Source organism: Alosa alosa, chromosome 2 (assembly GCF_017589495.1).
Source record: "Alosa alosa isolate M-15738 ecotype Scorff River chromosome 2, AALO_Geno_1.1, whole genome shotgun sequence".
NCBI classification, from domain to species: domain Eukaryota; kingdom Metazoa; phylum Chordata; class Actinopteri; order Clupeiformes; family Clupeidae; genus Alosa; species Alosa alosa.
Genome location: NC_063190.1, coordinates 4,626,188 through 4,642,263, shown reverse-complemented (window position 1 = coordinate 4,642,263; position 16,076 = coordinate 4,626,188). Strand labels below are relative to the sequence as shown.

Genomic DNA, 16,076 nt, shown 5'->3' with positions numbered 1-16,076 from the left:
AATGAAAATGATTGGATGGGCTCAGGAAGACGTCCGATAAGCATTGTCTAAGAACACAGTTTGATGTTCCAACCACATCCTTGACATGCATAAGATGGACCGCAGACAAAGTGGAAAACTGTCTTGTGGTCAGACCAATCCAGATTTGTCCAAAAATCATGGACGTTGCTAACCTGACTCTCGCCAGATGAATTTCGTGCCGCCTAGCTCCACTCATCCATCTGGGATCGATCCATTGGAGTGGTGCTTCAGAAGGCTGGGCCTTATTAAAAAATCCTTGCATAAGATTGGATAAGCCACTTGTCCTCATCTGGCGAGAGTCAGGTTAGGACGTTGCATCCTCCATGCTAAAGACGAGAAGGACCATCAAACTTGTTATTAGCACACAGTTCAAAAGCCAGCATCCGTGATGATACATATTTTGGAGCAACATAGGTTGCCATCCAGAGAACCCCTTTTTTCAGAGAAGGCTTTAAATATTTCAGACAATGCTAAACTGCATTATACATTACAACAGCATGGTGCCTTAGCAAAAGAGTCCAAGTGCTAGCATAGCGGTGAAGGAGCTGGGCTAGCAGCAGCCTGAAAAATTGTGGGTTCAATTCCTGGCTTTCACCGTTGTGCTTGAGCAAGGCACTTAACCCCAAGTTGCTCTGGAGACAATGCAGTCTCTTGTAATAGAACTGACATATACAGTACAGTGTTTCCCACAGAATTGAATTCTATGTGTGGTGGTAGATTTGCAGAATTAACTTGAATGCAACAGTTTTTAACAAATTAGCGCAGCGTGGTTATAATACTAACCAGATTTAAGCACAATTTAGTACAACCTGGAAAATCATTGTGTGGTGGTCAATGTTGATATTGTGGTGGGCCGCCACAAATAAGTCAATGTATGGGAAACACTGCAGTATAAGTCACTTTAATGAAAATAAAAACAAATTGGCCTGCCTGCAGTCCAGACCTATCACATCTGGAGGACAAAAAACATAACAAAGAAGACCCTGACGTGTTGCATAACTGAAATGAAATCCTTCAGTAGGCAAGAATGGGACAACATTTAATTCTCAAAGCACCAGCAGATGGTCTCCTCAGTTCCTTAATGTTTAGAGACTGTTGCTACAATAAGAGGTGATGCAACACAGCGACAAACCTACCCCTCTTCAGTCATTTTTGAGACATGTTGCTAAGAACACATCATTTCCAGAATACAATTTTTCTTTTGCAACAATTGATATGTGGTCTTTGCACTATTCTCAATTAGATATATGGTTTACATGATTTGCAAATCTTCATATCCTGTTTTTACTTTCATTTTACCCAGCGTCTCAACTTTGCTTGGAAATGGGGTTGTACTCAATACATTTTCTATAGGTTCAGGGATATGCCACCCATTATTGTGTCTTAAAGATGGGCTAATTGAATGGGGTTGAGCACTAGCCCATTTGAAGCATTTATATACAGTATATGTGTAAATGACAGAACATCTACATAATAGGTAACATAATAGATGCCAATCCCCTAATTATGAGACATTATGAGACGTTATGTGCACACTCCTGATTTTGTCTTTAAAATTAAATTAAACACAAAAATATAACATGCATTTATGTCAGAATTACATATATTCTTACAGATACTTAAAAAAGAATACCGATTGCCGTAAATTGTCCATGGAATTGATCAGAATTGCACTACACGTTTAGTACGAACACATAGTTTTCTTTTATAATAGAGAACCATTTGGTTTAGTGCAGACAGTAAAACCCTAAGGCAGTAAGCTCATACAGTGCAGCCCTTCTAAACCTCATGGGCTTATAAAAAGACATGAGTGCTTAGAGAGAAAGCTATCATTGTCAGAATGTCATGGACTTCCACTATGGCAAACATTAACCCTAACAGTAACAATCTGACAAGATGGCACAATCAGTGACATGTGAGACATCAAGAGAATTACTATTCTCTTTCACATAAAAATCACATTGCACAAAGACATTCACAGACTCCTCGATACACACCCTGAGGTCAGTGAACGAGGTGTCGAGGGCAAGTTGAAACCTTGGGGACCAGTGCTGACTTTGACCTTGGTTGTCTGTTTTACACCCCTTGCCCATAGAGCCTCTGATGCTTATCTCTCTCTCTCTCTCTCTCTCTCTCTCTCAAAGACACAGTTGCAGAGGTTTGATTTGTATCTTTAAGGCTGGCATCCCTGCTGAAAAGGGACTGTAAAAGAACGTGGAGGGACTAAGAGAGCATCATGGCACTGAGGGGAGAATGACCTCTCGGACAAAGCTCTGGGAGTTACACACAAGCCGCAGTGAAGGCGTGAAACACATCTGAGCAGACAAAAGGTTACATTGGTGGTAATCTCCAACAGTTAACATATCTGGACCTTTTATGTTTCTAATAGTGTCTAGTTATTAATTTATCTGATTATTGTTTCTGGTCTCATTGTCATCCTTACTTGCATCCTTACTGCCTAATGGACAGAACTGGAAAGGATAGACATCAATGGCCTCTACTGTACTTGTAGTGCTTGTACTTACAAACGGGGAAAGTGGCAAGATAAACATGACCAAGGTTAGGATCTGACATAAATAACAAATCCAGACAAGGACACATCTGTTATGTTGTGTAGCCTTGGCATGTCCAAAGTAAAAGAATAGCCCTTGTCCAAGACTGTCTCAGTGATGTGCACTCAGAGTACACACCTGGAACAGATTGAGTGAGGAGAGAGAGAGAAAGATTAAAAGATTGGCATTTGTACAAAGTGTGTGTTCTGCTCCTTTTATGTTTCTGCCTTTGAATCCCTATAAAGGTAACTAATGATTGGGTGGTTCTATTTCTGCCATGGACATCATCTGCCAACATTTCTAAGACAAGCTTAACTTTGTTCAAGTAGCCTACACATAAAACACACACACACACACACATGCACTATTGTTATCACAGTTTAAAGCAATATTTCAACCATATTAGCTAATGATTCCGCTGTTATTACTGAAGACCATAACCTTTAACATGTTCCAGGATCACTTAAGGACATGGACAGAAGGGACAGACTAGGAAAACAACTTCCCTTGGTCCTTGCAAAGTTCACTTCAATTGTGGAGTAAATGGTTTCAAATATTAACCTAAGACACCCATGAAACACCCATCTCACGAAGAACCTACCTATATAGGCCTACGCCTATTTAAGCTAAGAAACTACCTACGCCTATTTAAGCTACACTGTAATTTTTCAAACCGAGCCACGCGTGGGTAGTGCTACATGGACATCTGGTCACCGGGAAGTTCGTCGAGCATTTGCGCAATTAAGGTCTTGGCCACAGATGAAACACCGTACGAATGCACAATGGTCAAACAGAAGAGCTCGTCCGCAGTCAATCCATCAGTTGAGCAGAGCATGTGAAAGGAAGGCAGTGACTTTCAAGCCTTTGTCATAATTGAAACCGGAATAAAGTTAACGTTGAGGATATTTCAAAGGTCAGATTGTTCTACTTACTTTTACTCCAGTACTAATTAGGAACGTCTTTTTTGGCTGAAAATGGAAGATTTAAACGGCACCATTGAGCCCAGCTGTTTACAGGATCCACCGCTAGCTATTGATGTCATAAACCGTGAGTGACCCATATTTATTATCTGTCTATTTGCCAATGATTCAACGTTTTCATTTATACGCAGCGAGCAATAGGCCTACATATGACCGGGAGATTTAATAGCCTATTCTATGCTGTAGGTTTGGCCAGGGCAAAGAGACCCGTGAGATATTATTGCTTTCATTTTAGTCAAACCAGTGAACTTTGTGACTCAGATGTTTTAAGCTTCATTAAACAATATGTGGAAAATCATGTTATTTTTTGCTTTGAAACATATCTGAAAGGGCGACATTTTAAGACAAAAATCTTAATATTTTCGAAACAAGGGGCTAAAAGGATGCACAACAGTACAGACAAAACTATAGACATTTTAGAATTTGCTACAATGCTTTTAAATTATTTTGCTATTTATCAATGTTTATTTATTCTGTTTACACTATGTGAGCTTTGTATTGTGTGTTATGTTGTGTGTTTATTCCCTCTAATGTGTATGCCTGAGAATAAGTTATGAGAGAGGGAATATATGTGAGAATGAGTGAAATAGTGAAAGTGGTCTTGTTGCAGCTGGGACCGTTTGTGAATGATTGATGATAAATGATTCATGTAACCTAAGTGTGTATGGCCCATTGGACATCAAAGGATCAATGCTTGGGTTGCATGCTGCTGTCTTTGCCTGACATGAAAAGCTTGGCACACAGCTTACGAACTTCTCTTGAACCCCCTTTTCTAGATTTCTGCTCGCTTTATTATTCAAGTGTTTGCAATTTTGTACCCCTCCACGATTGTTTAGCTAACAGAAAGGAACCAGTCATATTTAATCACTCATTAGGTTAAACTGGTACTGCCGTCATCATCATCATTATCATCATCATCCCCAGCATCTTCTTCGTCATCATCATCATCTCTCTCTCCCTCTCTAGAGTTAGATATGTTTGGAATGGTCCTGTATTCCATTCTGACATTCATGGCCACAGTGTCTCTGGTGGTGTACCTGGAAGAATGTGTGTATGTGTATAAGAAGGTGCCCTCACCCAAGAAGATGACTATCATTTGGGTGAATGGAGCAGCACCGGTAAGCACAGCAGTATATTGCTCCAATCCTAAATGAAACACTAGTATCAGCTATTATTTCATCTAGTAACGAGAGTATTTGAAATAAAATAAAAAATAAGGGTTAAATATTCCAAATCAACCAATTGCCATGATATATCATTAACCAGCCAGTCACGTCCAATCACATGCTAATTCACAATTACTTAACCGCATCGATTGCTGTAAATTTAAAGGTGTGTGAAATGCTCTCTGTGCCCCTCAGGTCATTGCCATAATGTCCTGCCTTGGAATGTGGATTCCAAGGTCTACCATGTTTACAGACATGACATCAAATTCGTAAGTAACAGAGAGCATCAGATTACATTAGAAATGTCTAAACACACACACACTGTATAACCAATGAGGTGTATGTTCTGTGTGTGTGGGTGTGAGAGAGAGAAAGAGACAGTGAGAGATCATATCTCTGTGTGCCTTTAGTTATTTTGCAGTAGTGATCTACAAATTCCTGAAGTTGATGTTGGAGGAGATCGGTGGCGAAGAGGCGTTCCTGAAGCACTCTGGGAAAAAGACTCTAAGGATCAGCACCGGGCCCTGCTGCTGCTGTTGCCCCTGCCTGCCTCGTGTGCCAGTCACAAGGTACCTATTCATTCATTCATTCATTCATTCATTCATTTCTAAAAGGGTTTCGCAGAGACAAATCTGACACATATAATATACAGAAGTGCACACAGAGATAACGCGTGCTTGGGTCCTGGGTAAAACAAACTGTACCAGCAGCATTTGAATGAGCTACAGCTATTTAACAGTCTCCCTGAACGAATTAAGTACTGCTCTGGGAAATCCTAACCAGTTGTCCAACTCTCCAACCCCCCCATATTCAACTATGCTTAAAATATCCCCCCATATAAAGACATAAATTGTTATGCCAATAGCCTGTCACTCACCACTGTTCAAAATAATCACTTAGCTGTAGCCTAATCCCAAATTGTTAACTAGAATAAATTCTATAGGCCTATGTAACTAGCCACCAGTCCATCACATATATTTAGGATCCATGATGGGACATTTAATGGTATGAAACTGTAAGAACATTGCTACAAAAGGACTTTCAGGGAAAGTCTGATAGTGCCCCCACCCCCCCACACACACACAAACATTTTGTGTGTATAGTTGGCCTTGGGTGTTGCCATTTACAATAGAACACAATAACTGATTATCCAACTCCTGTGCTCTGAGTGAATTTCTCTGCCTTTTGCTGGCCTATCAGTCACTGGTTCATCATCTCTGTCATGTTCATGAGTCAGTCATACTCTAGAAACCTCTATTGTTACTGAGGAAATTCATGACAGACAGGCACAATTAAACACACCAACAAACAAACTCCATACCATCTTATCCCTTGTGCACATCTTTATAACAGTTTGTCCTCAACAAACATCTTTAGTACCGATATGTCCATGCAACTGATTTTGTTAAATGTCTGCTGGTTTTGACATTTTCAATGGCTAATGTTATGTTGGTTAAAATGCACTATACTGGTTCTATGCTGAATAGTCCTACCCCATAAAACAAATTGCCGTATTGTCTTATTTCATCGCTTGAGTAATTACTTGCAAATGTGTCAAACTAGCTGTCATAACTTTGTCATAATCTGTATTGGGTCACCTGTCTTGACTCGCATATGAACTTGACATCCCATTCTTAGTCAATAGGGTTTATGATGTCGATTCACCTTTTGCAGCTATAGCAGCTTCAACTCTTCTGGGAAGGCTAGGTTTAGGAGTGTGTTTATGGGAATTTTTGACCATTCTTCCAGAAGCGCACTTGTGAGGTCACACACTAATGTTGGACGAGAAGGCCTGGCTCTCAGTCTCTGCTCTAATTTATCCCAAAGGTGTTCTATAGGGTTGAGGTGCAGGCCAGTCAAATTCATAATATTTATATATATATATATATATATATATATATATATATATATATATATAGGGTGTGAATCTCTCATGTAAAAGACGATACGATTCGCATCTAGATACATGGGCACGATTCGGATACATGTTTATAAAAAACGATTCAGTACGATTCGATGCGATGCAATTCGATGCAGTTCAAGAATGGAAAGCATTCTGAAAGATTTTGTATAATTTGCTCAAGGTGCACATTCATTTTATATTATCAATTATCATGGTCATGGTTGTCAATTAGGCAACAAAATGTGTGAATATGATTATCTAAACTGAGGTTTGTTTCATATACTGTATTGAAATGAAAAAAGAATAGTCTACATTTCAGTCAAACACAGCAGCCAAATACAACATAAAAATACATTTTTATAGACTTTACAGATTTTATAGAGTTATATCTGATTGTTTTCATGGAGCTGTAGCCTTGTTGAGGTAAGACAATACCGAAATAAAATAAAACAGTGCTTAAGACACTCTTGGCCTTTTCTCATATAGGCCTAGCCTACCCTACAAGAATAAAATAGGCCTACAAATCAATGAACTCTCTGAGCTTATTTTGTTCCAACAGTAGACCTAATGCAGAAACCTAAAATGCCACAAGTCTGAGAGAATATGAACAAAATCATTGAGTGAATATGAACAAAATCATTGGCTAATAATTTATGCATCGTTTTAGCAGCAAGGGCCCAATTATTATTTAACATTAACAGGGCTTCACATATCGATGTAGCCGTATCTTATACGTTAAAAACGGATACCGATACGTATCGGTTAATCTTTACACCCCTAATATATATATATATTGCTATAACATTTGCATGCAGACATACCAGTATATCATTTACTGTAATACTTACAGTATATAAGAATCATTTATAACATGATGGCTTAAGCTGTTTTTACTGACTTTGGGAAAGTGCCTGATAGCAGTGACTCATTATTTGCTGCAAATAAAGGCAGATGAACGAAAGATCTGATTACAATAGCTCGTGTCCCCTATCAGGGGCGAGTGCAAAACACCAGAAGACAGTGTGTCCAGACATCTGCCAATCTGTAGCCTATAATCCAGTTTTTGGTCAATTGTATTAAGTTGTGACATCATATTGTCATATTTCTGGGTGGTCATAGACATGGCATACTTTGATGTTAAAGTGTTATAGTGTAAAATACTATTTGGTGTTATTGTCCCTGATATTGTGGATGTTAATCCCATATTATAAAAAGTTGAAGTCAGCCAAGATATTGATATAATATAAATACATTTTGCTGAATATTTAAGGGCTTTTGTACATTTTTGGAGCACCCTGAGAAAGCTAAGGTATTAAAAAAAAAAATATTACAAAGTGTAACATCAGTGAGACAATATTCAGAGGAAAAAATACTGGTGCTGTTTAGCACTGCTGCCTTCTTCTAACTACATCTCAGTAAAAATAAATACTGGTAAATAAATAAATTCTAGATTGTATTTTGTGTATATATATATATAGTATATAGTATAGTATAGTATATATACTCTTTTGATCCCGTGAGGGAAATTTGGTCTCTGCATTTATCCCAATCCGTGAAATAGTGAAACACACTCAGCACACAGTGAGCTGAAGCACACACTAATCCCAGCGCAGTGAGCTGCCTGCTACAACAGCGGCGCTCGGGGAGGTTAGGTGCCTTGCTCAAAGGCACTTCAGCCGTGCCTACTGGTCAGGGTTCGAACCGGCAACCCTCCAGTTAGAAGTCCGAAGCACTAACCAGTAGGCCACGGTTGACCCATATGATACAACAGAATAGACGGGTTTACCCAAGGCTGAAAGTTCTCAGATATTGTGCCTGATTTCAGACGTGGATCAGGCTGTTTAAGATTTTAGAATACATATTGAGTCTGGTCCAGGAACAGAATTTCTCCTTGCTTTGAGCCCTTGGTTTACTCTATTAGATGAATTTACTCAATTCCTTGCAATGACTGATTTGTACTCAGCTGCAGCTCACTGTAGCACTCACTGAACGTTCTGAATTGGAACTCTCTGAAGAGGAAGTGCAACATTTTCAACAATATGTGCTCTCCAGGTTTTCTTTGATTATTATTAGCTGAAGTGTCCTACCTTTCTGATTTTCAGTCAATCGGAAAACACAAGTCCACTTCTGTGAATATTTCAGCAGGGATATTTGTGATGCTTGGTTTTCTTTTGCACAGGCGTACAATTTTCCTGCTGAAGCTGGGGTCCCTTCAGTATGCCATTATGAAGACTGCCCTTTCCATATTCTCCATTGTGCTCTGGACTAATGGGAACTTTGATCTCTCTGATGTGAGTACTGTCACACCATCAACACTCTGTGAAACATTTACATTACATTTACATTTATTGATTTAGCAGACACTTTTATTCCAAAGTGATTTACATACTGTACGTCAATTATATTACAAGGGATTACGCTGTTCCCGGAGCAGCTTGGGGTTGCCTTGCTCAAGGGCACAATGCTGGAAGCTAGGAATTGAACCCACAAGCCAGGAATTGAACCAACAAAGCACACTACTACACAAAACATACTGCTATTGTAATAGTCTCAAGCCATCCATACAGATACAAAAGTCTCAGTTTCTGATCGATTGGTTGATATGGTTTATTTGTATCAGGGACCATACATTAATCTCAGGAGTGAGAGAAGATGCCTCGTATCAGATTATAGCTATAAGATCATTTCCATCTGCAGTCCAGGTGACTGAGTTTCTCTTTCCCGCTGTCAAAGTTTCCCTTACTGATGTCTCCACTTCATCTGTTCCTCTGCATTCAGCTTGAGATTACAGGAGCTGCGATCTGGATAAACCCGTTCATTGGAGTCCTTACCATAACAGCCCTGTGGCCTGTCTCCATTATGTTCATGCATCTGGTAAAAACCCTGCAAAGTCTCAAGATCATCCCCAAGTATGCCATGTACCAGGTTTGTCTGAGTCACTTACTGCACAGCTTGAGTTTAACACCTTCATATCCTCACACCCAGTGTGTGAAATCAGACTGCTGTTCATAAGTGCAATTTGTCATTAACATATAAAAAAAACACAAAACATTACTGAGCAGAGGTATATAATATCAACATAATGGACTTCCTTTACCATACCTCAGTACGGCATGAATAACTTTAATATTTTTGAAGACCATCTTATACGTGAACTGTGATGTGTAAAGAGACATTAGACTGACACTGCTGTGGCTAATTCCTGTGTGGGTGTTCAGTTGGTGTTGGTGTTGAGCCAGCTACAGGCGGCCATCATCAGCATCCTGTCTCTGGACGGGACCATCGCTTGCTCTCCACCCTTTTCATCCATTGCCCGGGGGTCCAGTAAGTATGCCACACCAGAGATGTGCACCTGTTGACAGCAAATTACAGTTTTTCTTAGTCGCTTTGGTGCTTTTCTCAGATCAGAATGAAAATTCTCATAACTATAAGTTCAACCTCCACAACATTTAATCATTTATGCACATCATAGTAGCAATTTCTCCTTCCTCAACTAATTGCAAATGCTTTTGGACATGTATCAGTTGCTTTCGTACAATTCTTACATTCTATAACATTATCATTTGCTTATGTAATGTCATGTCAATCAAAACATGACATAAGCAAAGTAACTATACTTATGGATGCTAAATAGTCATTCCCAATGAAACTAATAGTCTTCATTCCATTGCTTGAGTCATTACATACAAAATTGTATTGCATTAAATACAAAACTAGTTATCAAATTCTGTCACAATGTGGTAGAATTGCAAAGAGCATATACAGTAAAAATGTGAAACGTGTAAGAAATGTACTCACTTACTCCCCTAACTACAGCAATGATTAATTTTGCATTGGAAAACACTGAGAGAATAAACTGTCATAATGAAAACATGACAAAGCCATTTGACTATCTTGTTCATAAACGATGGTGTCAAGACTTCTCATTTTGATGACACTGGCAGTTTCATTGCTTTTGAGGAATGGACTATCCATTTTGAGCAAGTGACGTGCTTTTTCAGGTTATCCACTAGGTTTTGCAGTTTGCACTAATTGTTTTGAGAAATGCACTACCTGCTGTGCAAATGTTAATAGTGATGTGAGAAAAGCACCAAAGCGACTGAGAAAAACTTATGCATATGTGCAACATAGGCAGTGATGAGAAAGATAGATTACATTACATGGTAAACAGTTTAAAGCTATTTTAAAACAATTCTCCCAACAATTCTAGACCAATTTAAAACAATTTGTAGATAGTTAGATAGATAAATAGATAGAGTTATTCTGCATGGATTCTAACTATGTCCTGCTGTTCTAGTGCTGAGCCAGCAGCTGATGATTGTGGAGATGTTCATTGTTACCCTGGTGACCCGGCTGTTTTATCGTCGGACCTATGAGCCTCTTGTCCTGGACCAACATGAGAGTGACAACGGCCTGAATGCTAAAATGATCCAGAGTCCTGCAATAGGGGAGAATGCTGCATGAGACAGAGAGCGAGCGAGAGAGAGAGAGAGCGAGCGAGCGAGCGAGAGAGAGAGAGAGAGAGAGAGCACACCTTGTGTGTGTGGATGTGTGGCCAAATGGGATTTAAAATATACCTATTCATGAATGTAGAGGTTTGTTTTTTACATTAATTCTACCTTATAATATTATTTGGTACATGATAACTCTATTTAACAGTGATATATTTTAAAGCCCACGGCTTCATTGGTAATGTGCATAGGCAATTATATAATGATATACACACTGCCGTTCAAAAGTTTGGGGTCACTTACAGTAGACATTTCCATTCCACTCCATTATAGACGGAATACCAGCCAAGATCAGTTGCATTGTTTTTTTAATCAGGGCAGCCGTTTTCAGATTACATTATGTGCTTACATAATTGCAAAAGGGTTCTCCAATGTTTTCTCAGTTAGCCTTTTAAAATGATATCAGATTAGTAAACAGAATGTGCCTTGGATGAATGTTTGCTAGTAATGGCCAATGTAGATATTGTATTAGAGCAGCCATTTCTTTCTACAATGGTAACATTTATGATGAAAACAAGGGCATTTCTAAGTGACTCCAAACCTTTGAACATAATATATGTAAGTGTGAAAGATTGTGTGAAAGTGCAGGAAGTTTACTTATTGACTGTATAATCTAAATGTTATCACACATAACGTTTGACAAAATAAGTATTATAAAATGTAAATGTCTGTTCAGTTTGCCTTTATACTGTAGTAAAATATTGTACTACCTCCTTGCTCTGTGGCAGTTCTTTGGACTTTGAGTTTGCTATCCCTGCTGTAAGTATGGTTTAGTGTTTAATAGCAGTACCTTGCAATTACCCTGAGTCATTCCGAGAACATTACTGATGCTCGGAATGTGTGTGTGCATGGAGAAAGGTGTGGGGACATCAGCCTTTACAACATACCACCACGTTTGTGTGTGTGTGTGCATGGAGAAAGGCGCAAGGAGTGGTGGGGAGACGTCTCTAGTTAGCTACTGCCCAACGTCAGGAAATGGACTGTGTAAAGGGCGACACATTAGTGAAAGTTGGTTCCTGCATGGCCGATGACCTCACAGTTGATTGACAAATGGGCACTGACAGCAAGAATGCTGAGAAAGTAACATCAACCTCTACAACATATCACCGTGTGTGTAGGTGTGTGTGTGTGTGAGAGAGAGAGTAAATGTGTGTGTAAATCTGTTGTAAATCTTTATCAAGTATCTCTGTGCCTGGATGTTAAAATGTCTAGGGGCATGTGGCTGCGTAACTAGTTAACTTAAATAAAGGAGAAAAGTGAATACAAACAAGGAAGTAAATGATTGAGATGACCGGTTTATTGATGAATCAAAAGTTCAAACAGACAATCACACTAAAAGTATGAAGCTAGGTCTAAGACAAATGGATAGTAACAAACAAACACATAAACATACAAACAAACTACCTCCCCACTGATAGTAGTTTTGCCGAACCCGGCACACCCTGGCCACACTAAGCCAGTATTTTGCTACATCGTAGTCACTCTCCCCACTGGGAGTAATTGCCGCACTCGGCACACACTACCACTGTAGTAGCCTAAGCTTAAAGGAATTATCCGGAGTAAATGCACTTTAGATCAATTTACGGATGATTGGGAGTACATACGTTGAGTTGACATCAAAATCATGTCATTCGGATGTGTTTTGAGAAAGTTCGATTTTACAGTTTTTAGTCAAAACTCGTTAGCCTGTTAGTGACCAGGGCATGTCATTTCGCCGCTACAAAACGCTATTTTTATACCTCTTCTACAGTTCCAAACAACATTACACTTACGTGGTAGTGAGTAGAGGGTCCCTAAAGCCAAAGCCAAGTATCCCGAGGTCTTTATGTGGTCGTATAGAGAGTCCAGAATGAATTTCATCAAGCCAGTACCTTTCCGGAAATGTTGCTGCTGCAGCTGGCATCTTTAGGGGAAAGTCCGTAGGTGTGGAGTAACACGCTCTGGAAATAAACAATTTCGTCACCGTTTTTTTTTTTTTTTTTAAAACATAGTCCAGTATTTCTTTCGAAATATTGTATGCAACAGCAAACCCTAGCTTACTAACAGGTTGGAATTTTGAAATGTCACGTGACGTGATGTCGTGCAACGACGTGATGCAATCGACTCCTACAGACTTTCCCCTAAAGATGCTAGCTGCAGCAGCAACATTTCCGGAAAGGTACTGGCTTGATGAAATTCATTCTGGACTCTATCCGACCACATAAAGACCTCGGGACACTTCTGTTTGGCTTTAGGGACCCTCTACTCACTACCACATAAGTGTAATGTTGTTTGGAACTGTAGAGGTATAAAAATAGCGTTTTGTGACATGCCCAGAGGGGTATTCCAGAAAGGAGGTTTAACAAACACTGAGATAAAACTTAACCTCTGGGTTGTCTGAACCTGTGGCGACTAAACCCGAGCTGTCGGTTCCAAAACACCGGTTACCAGTTAGTTCAATCAACCCTGTGTTAGATAACCTAGAGTTGTCTTGCGTTCACGCCGAACTTATAAAGGCATCATCTATTGAGAGTCGAAATCATGAGTGAAACCGGCGAAAGGAATTGAGCACCGTATTTTTTAGAGGCGGAGTAGTCGAGGCTTACCAGGAGGAGAGAACTGTAATAACAAAAAAAGAGCAATACTTAAGCGCCTGCGTCCGAGACCTTGCTTGGCAGAGAATAGCCTAACTGACCATGTAAATGCGTATGTTTAAGATAGCCTATTTAATGTCAAAAGAACAATTAAATAATTCACTGGACATCACGTATTGTATTGACTGCTTTGAATGATGCTTTCTTAAACTAGCCTAGTTGTCACAGATTGAGTGGGCCATAGAATTCTTTGAGAATCCCAAATGTAATTTTCTATTTTAACGTGGGTCCTGCAGCTGCGGGCCAAGTTAAACTTTTGCGCTCCATCATCGGAAGGGTGAATGTCGGAAGGCATGGGTAGCCTATTGGACACATTTCGGTGCACATTTGGAAAATTTAATAAGTGATGCTGACCTGCCAGTTGGTGAAACTACACTTTAATGATCCTTGTGGGTTTGTGTCCAGGAAAAATGAATGAAGTTGCGCAGGAACTGCTTTAGCGCCAAAGCCAAACTTTTTTACGCACCAACCGACAGCTTGCCGATAGGCTCTAGTCTCAACACTACAAAAACTCCCCCAGTCGGAGAGCGTGTGTAGCCTATTAAAAAATATTTTATCCCAAATGCCATCAGCATTCTTAACCAAACTTAGTGACAACATGCATACCCGGCTGAGCTGTACAGCTATATTTAAACTTATTTATTAATTTTCTATAGGCTATGTTTCCCCTTTTTTTGTACTGTACTTGTTTTTAATTAGCCTATATCTTCAATGTGTCTGAGATGTTGTTTGTCCATCTGTCTGGTGAGCCAAACACAAATGTCCATATGGTGTAGGCTAGCTAGCCTACATTAAAGATTTATTTTATTCTATTCTAATCCACCATGCTGCTTTTCAAGTAGCCTATATTTAGGATTCAGCTGAAAAACTCTAGCGCTCTTGAAAAACTTGTTTGGAAAAGAATGGATGGGCTATCATGTGATGTCGTGGTCTTATCGCCCTCTCACGGTGAATTGCACGGATGAATATTACATGATTTTGTGCTTCTTTGTCAATCGGACCTTCGTCAAAATGAAACGCCATTGTGTGACAAGTGTAAAAATAGCGGCCTGATTGAACATGCACTGAAATAACCGAACATAATTGAACATAACCTGAACAAAACCTACCCCCTACCAGGTTAAGTTCAGAGCCTATGTTACCATAGTTACTTACATAGCCTGATCATTTTTGAGCTTTCTGGAACTGAAATCCCAGGTTTACCGCCAACTCTGGGTTAAGCCAGTAAACCTGCTTTCTGGAATACCCCCCTGGTCACTAACAGGCTAACGAGTTTTGACTAAAAACGGTAAAATCGAACTTTCTCAAAACACATCCGAATGACATGATTTTGATGTCAACTCAACGTATGTACTCCCAATCATCTGTAAAATGATCTAAAGTGCATTTTACTCCGGATAATTCCTTTAAAATGAGCTGGTCAAGACCAGCATGACAACAGCTCCGGACAATACACATCATAAAACATAAACACAATATACACAGCCATCCATGGCGCTCACACCACCGTGGATGCTGGTGGGCTCAAAGGCACTGAACTAACGTCATCTTGGGTCTTTTAAGGGCTGTCCAATCAACCCCAATTAGGAACTCCTTTTCCGGCAATCAGCAGTAGGTGGGACCTAAACAAGGGCATAGGCAAAACTCGGAGACAGACGGCCAAAACACACTAGGGCTGTAACACTCATGAAATAAACAGAACTTGTGCAACAAGTGTTATATGCACTTATTTTCCATCACATAGAACAGAGAATTCTGTTCAGGTAGAATGTCCATCCCTATCAACTCTAGTGGTACGTCAGTGAAAAGACCTAAGCCTAGTGTTCCAGCAGAAGAGCCAAAAAATGAAGACAGAATTTGTAGAGGTTGCTGTTGACACTACCACTCAGACTAGAAGTCAGGAAATAATGTGAAGGCTATGGTTCAAAATAATGTTTGGTTAGATTCTAAATTGTAATGGCAGTGTAGTGTTTGGGCTAAGATATGGGAAGTGTGGGAGAAGCCATCAGAGATGCATGCCTCTGAATTTTAAGAGGGGTAAGAGTGATAATGTTGAAATCAATCAGTCAATTAATCAATTAGTAAATGAATCAATTTATAATCTGTGCAAAATCACCAAGATTCCAATACACATTGCAATAAATAATGTAGCATTTCCTGTCACTACTCACTACTATTCACAATGATACAAAATACAAATATCCTTTCAGGCCATCCTTAAAAATATTTTTGTTTGCAGTAACAGCCAAAAAAAAAAAAAAAAATGGGTCGTCGGTAGGTCAATATTTTTTTTTTCAAGATTCAAAGTAA

General features: G+C 39.4%; 1 protein-coding gene and 1 long non-coding RNA gene across 2 annotated transcripts; one reads left to right on the top strand and one right to left on the bottom strand.

The window, feature by feature from the left end:
• Positions 1 to 3,235: 3,235 nt before the first annotated feature.
• On the top strand, positions 3,236 to 11,472 carry LOC125310671 (organic solute transporter subunit alpha-like). Its single transcript, XM_048268309.1, has 8 exons — positions 3,236 to 3,620; positions 4,520 to 4,671; positions 4,915 to 4,988; positions 5,130 to 5,288; positions 8,802 to 8,913; positions 9,401 to 9,547; positions 9,841 to 9,946; positions 10,920 to 11,472. The coding sequence occupies exons 1-8, from the start codon at positions 3,548 to 3,550 to the stop codon at positions 11,084 to 11,086; spliced, it is 990 nt and encodes a 329-aa protein (XP_048124266.1). The 5' UTR covers positions 3,236 to 3,547; the 3' UTR covers positions 11,087 to 11,472.
• On the bottom strand, positions 9,214 to 12,947 carry LOC125310730. Its single transcript, XR_007196346.1, has 3 exons — positions 12,906 to 12,947; positions 10,963 to 11,060; positions 9,214 to 9,974 (listed from the first exon to the last, which is right to left on the bottom strand). It is a non-coding gene; the product is annotated as an uncharacterized LOC125310730 (long non-coding RNA).
• Positions 12,948 to 16,076: the final 3,129 nt, after the last annotated feature.

Excerpts from the sequence above, each read along its gene's own strand:
- LOC125310671 (XM_048268309.1), top strand. The coding sequence starts at position 3,548 with ATGGAAGATTTAAACGGCACCATTGAGCCCAGCTGTTTACAGGATCCA. Across the intron at positions 4,989-5,129 it reads ACAGACATGACATCAAATTC|TTATTTTGCAGTAGTGATCT; the intron begins GTAAGTAACAGA and ends GTGTGCCTTTAG. Across the intron at positions 9,947-10,919 it reads ATCCATTGCCCGGGGGTCCA|TGCTGAGCCAGCAGCTGATG; the intron begins GTAAGTATGCCA and ends CTGCTGTTCTAG.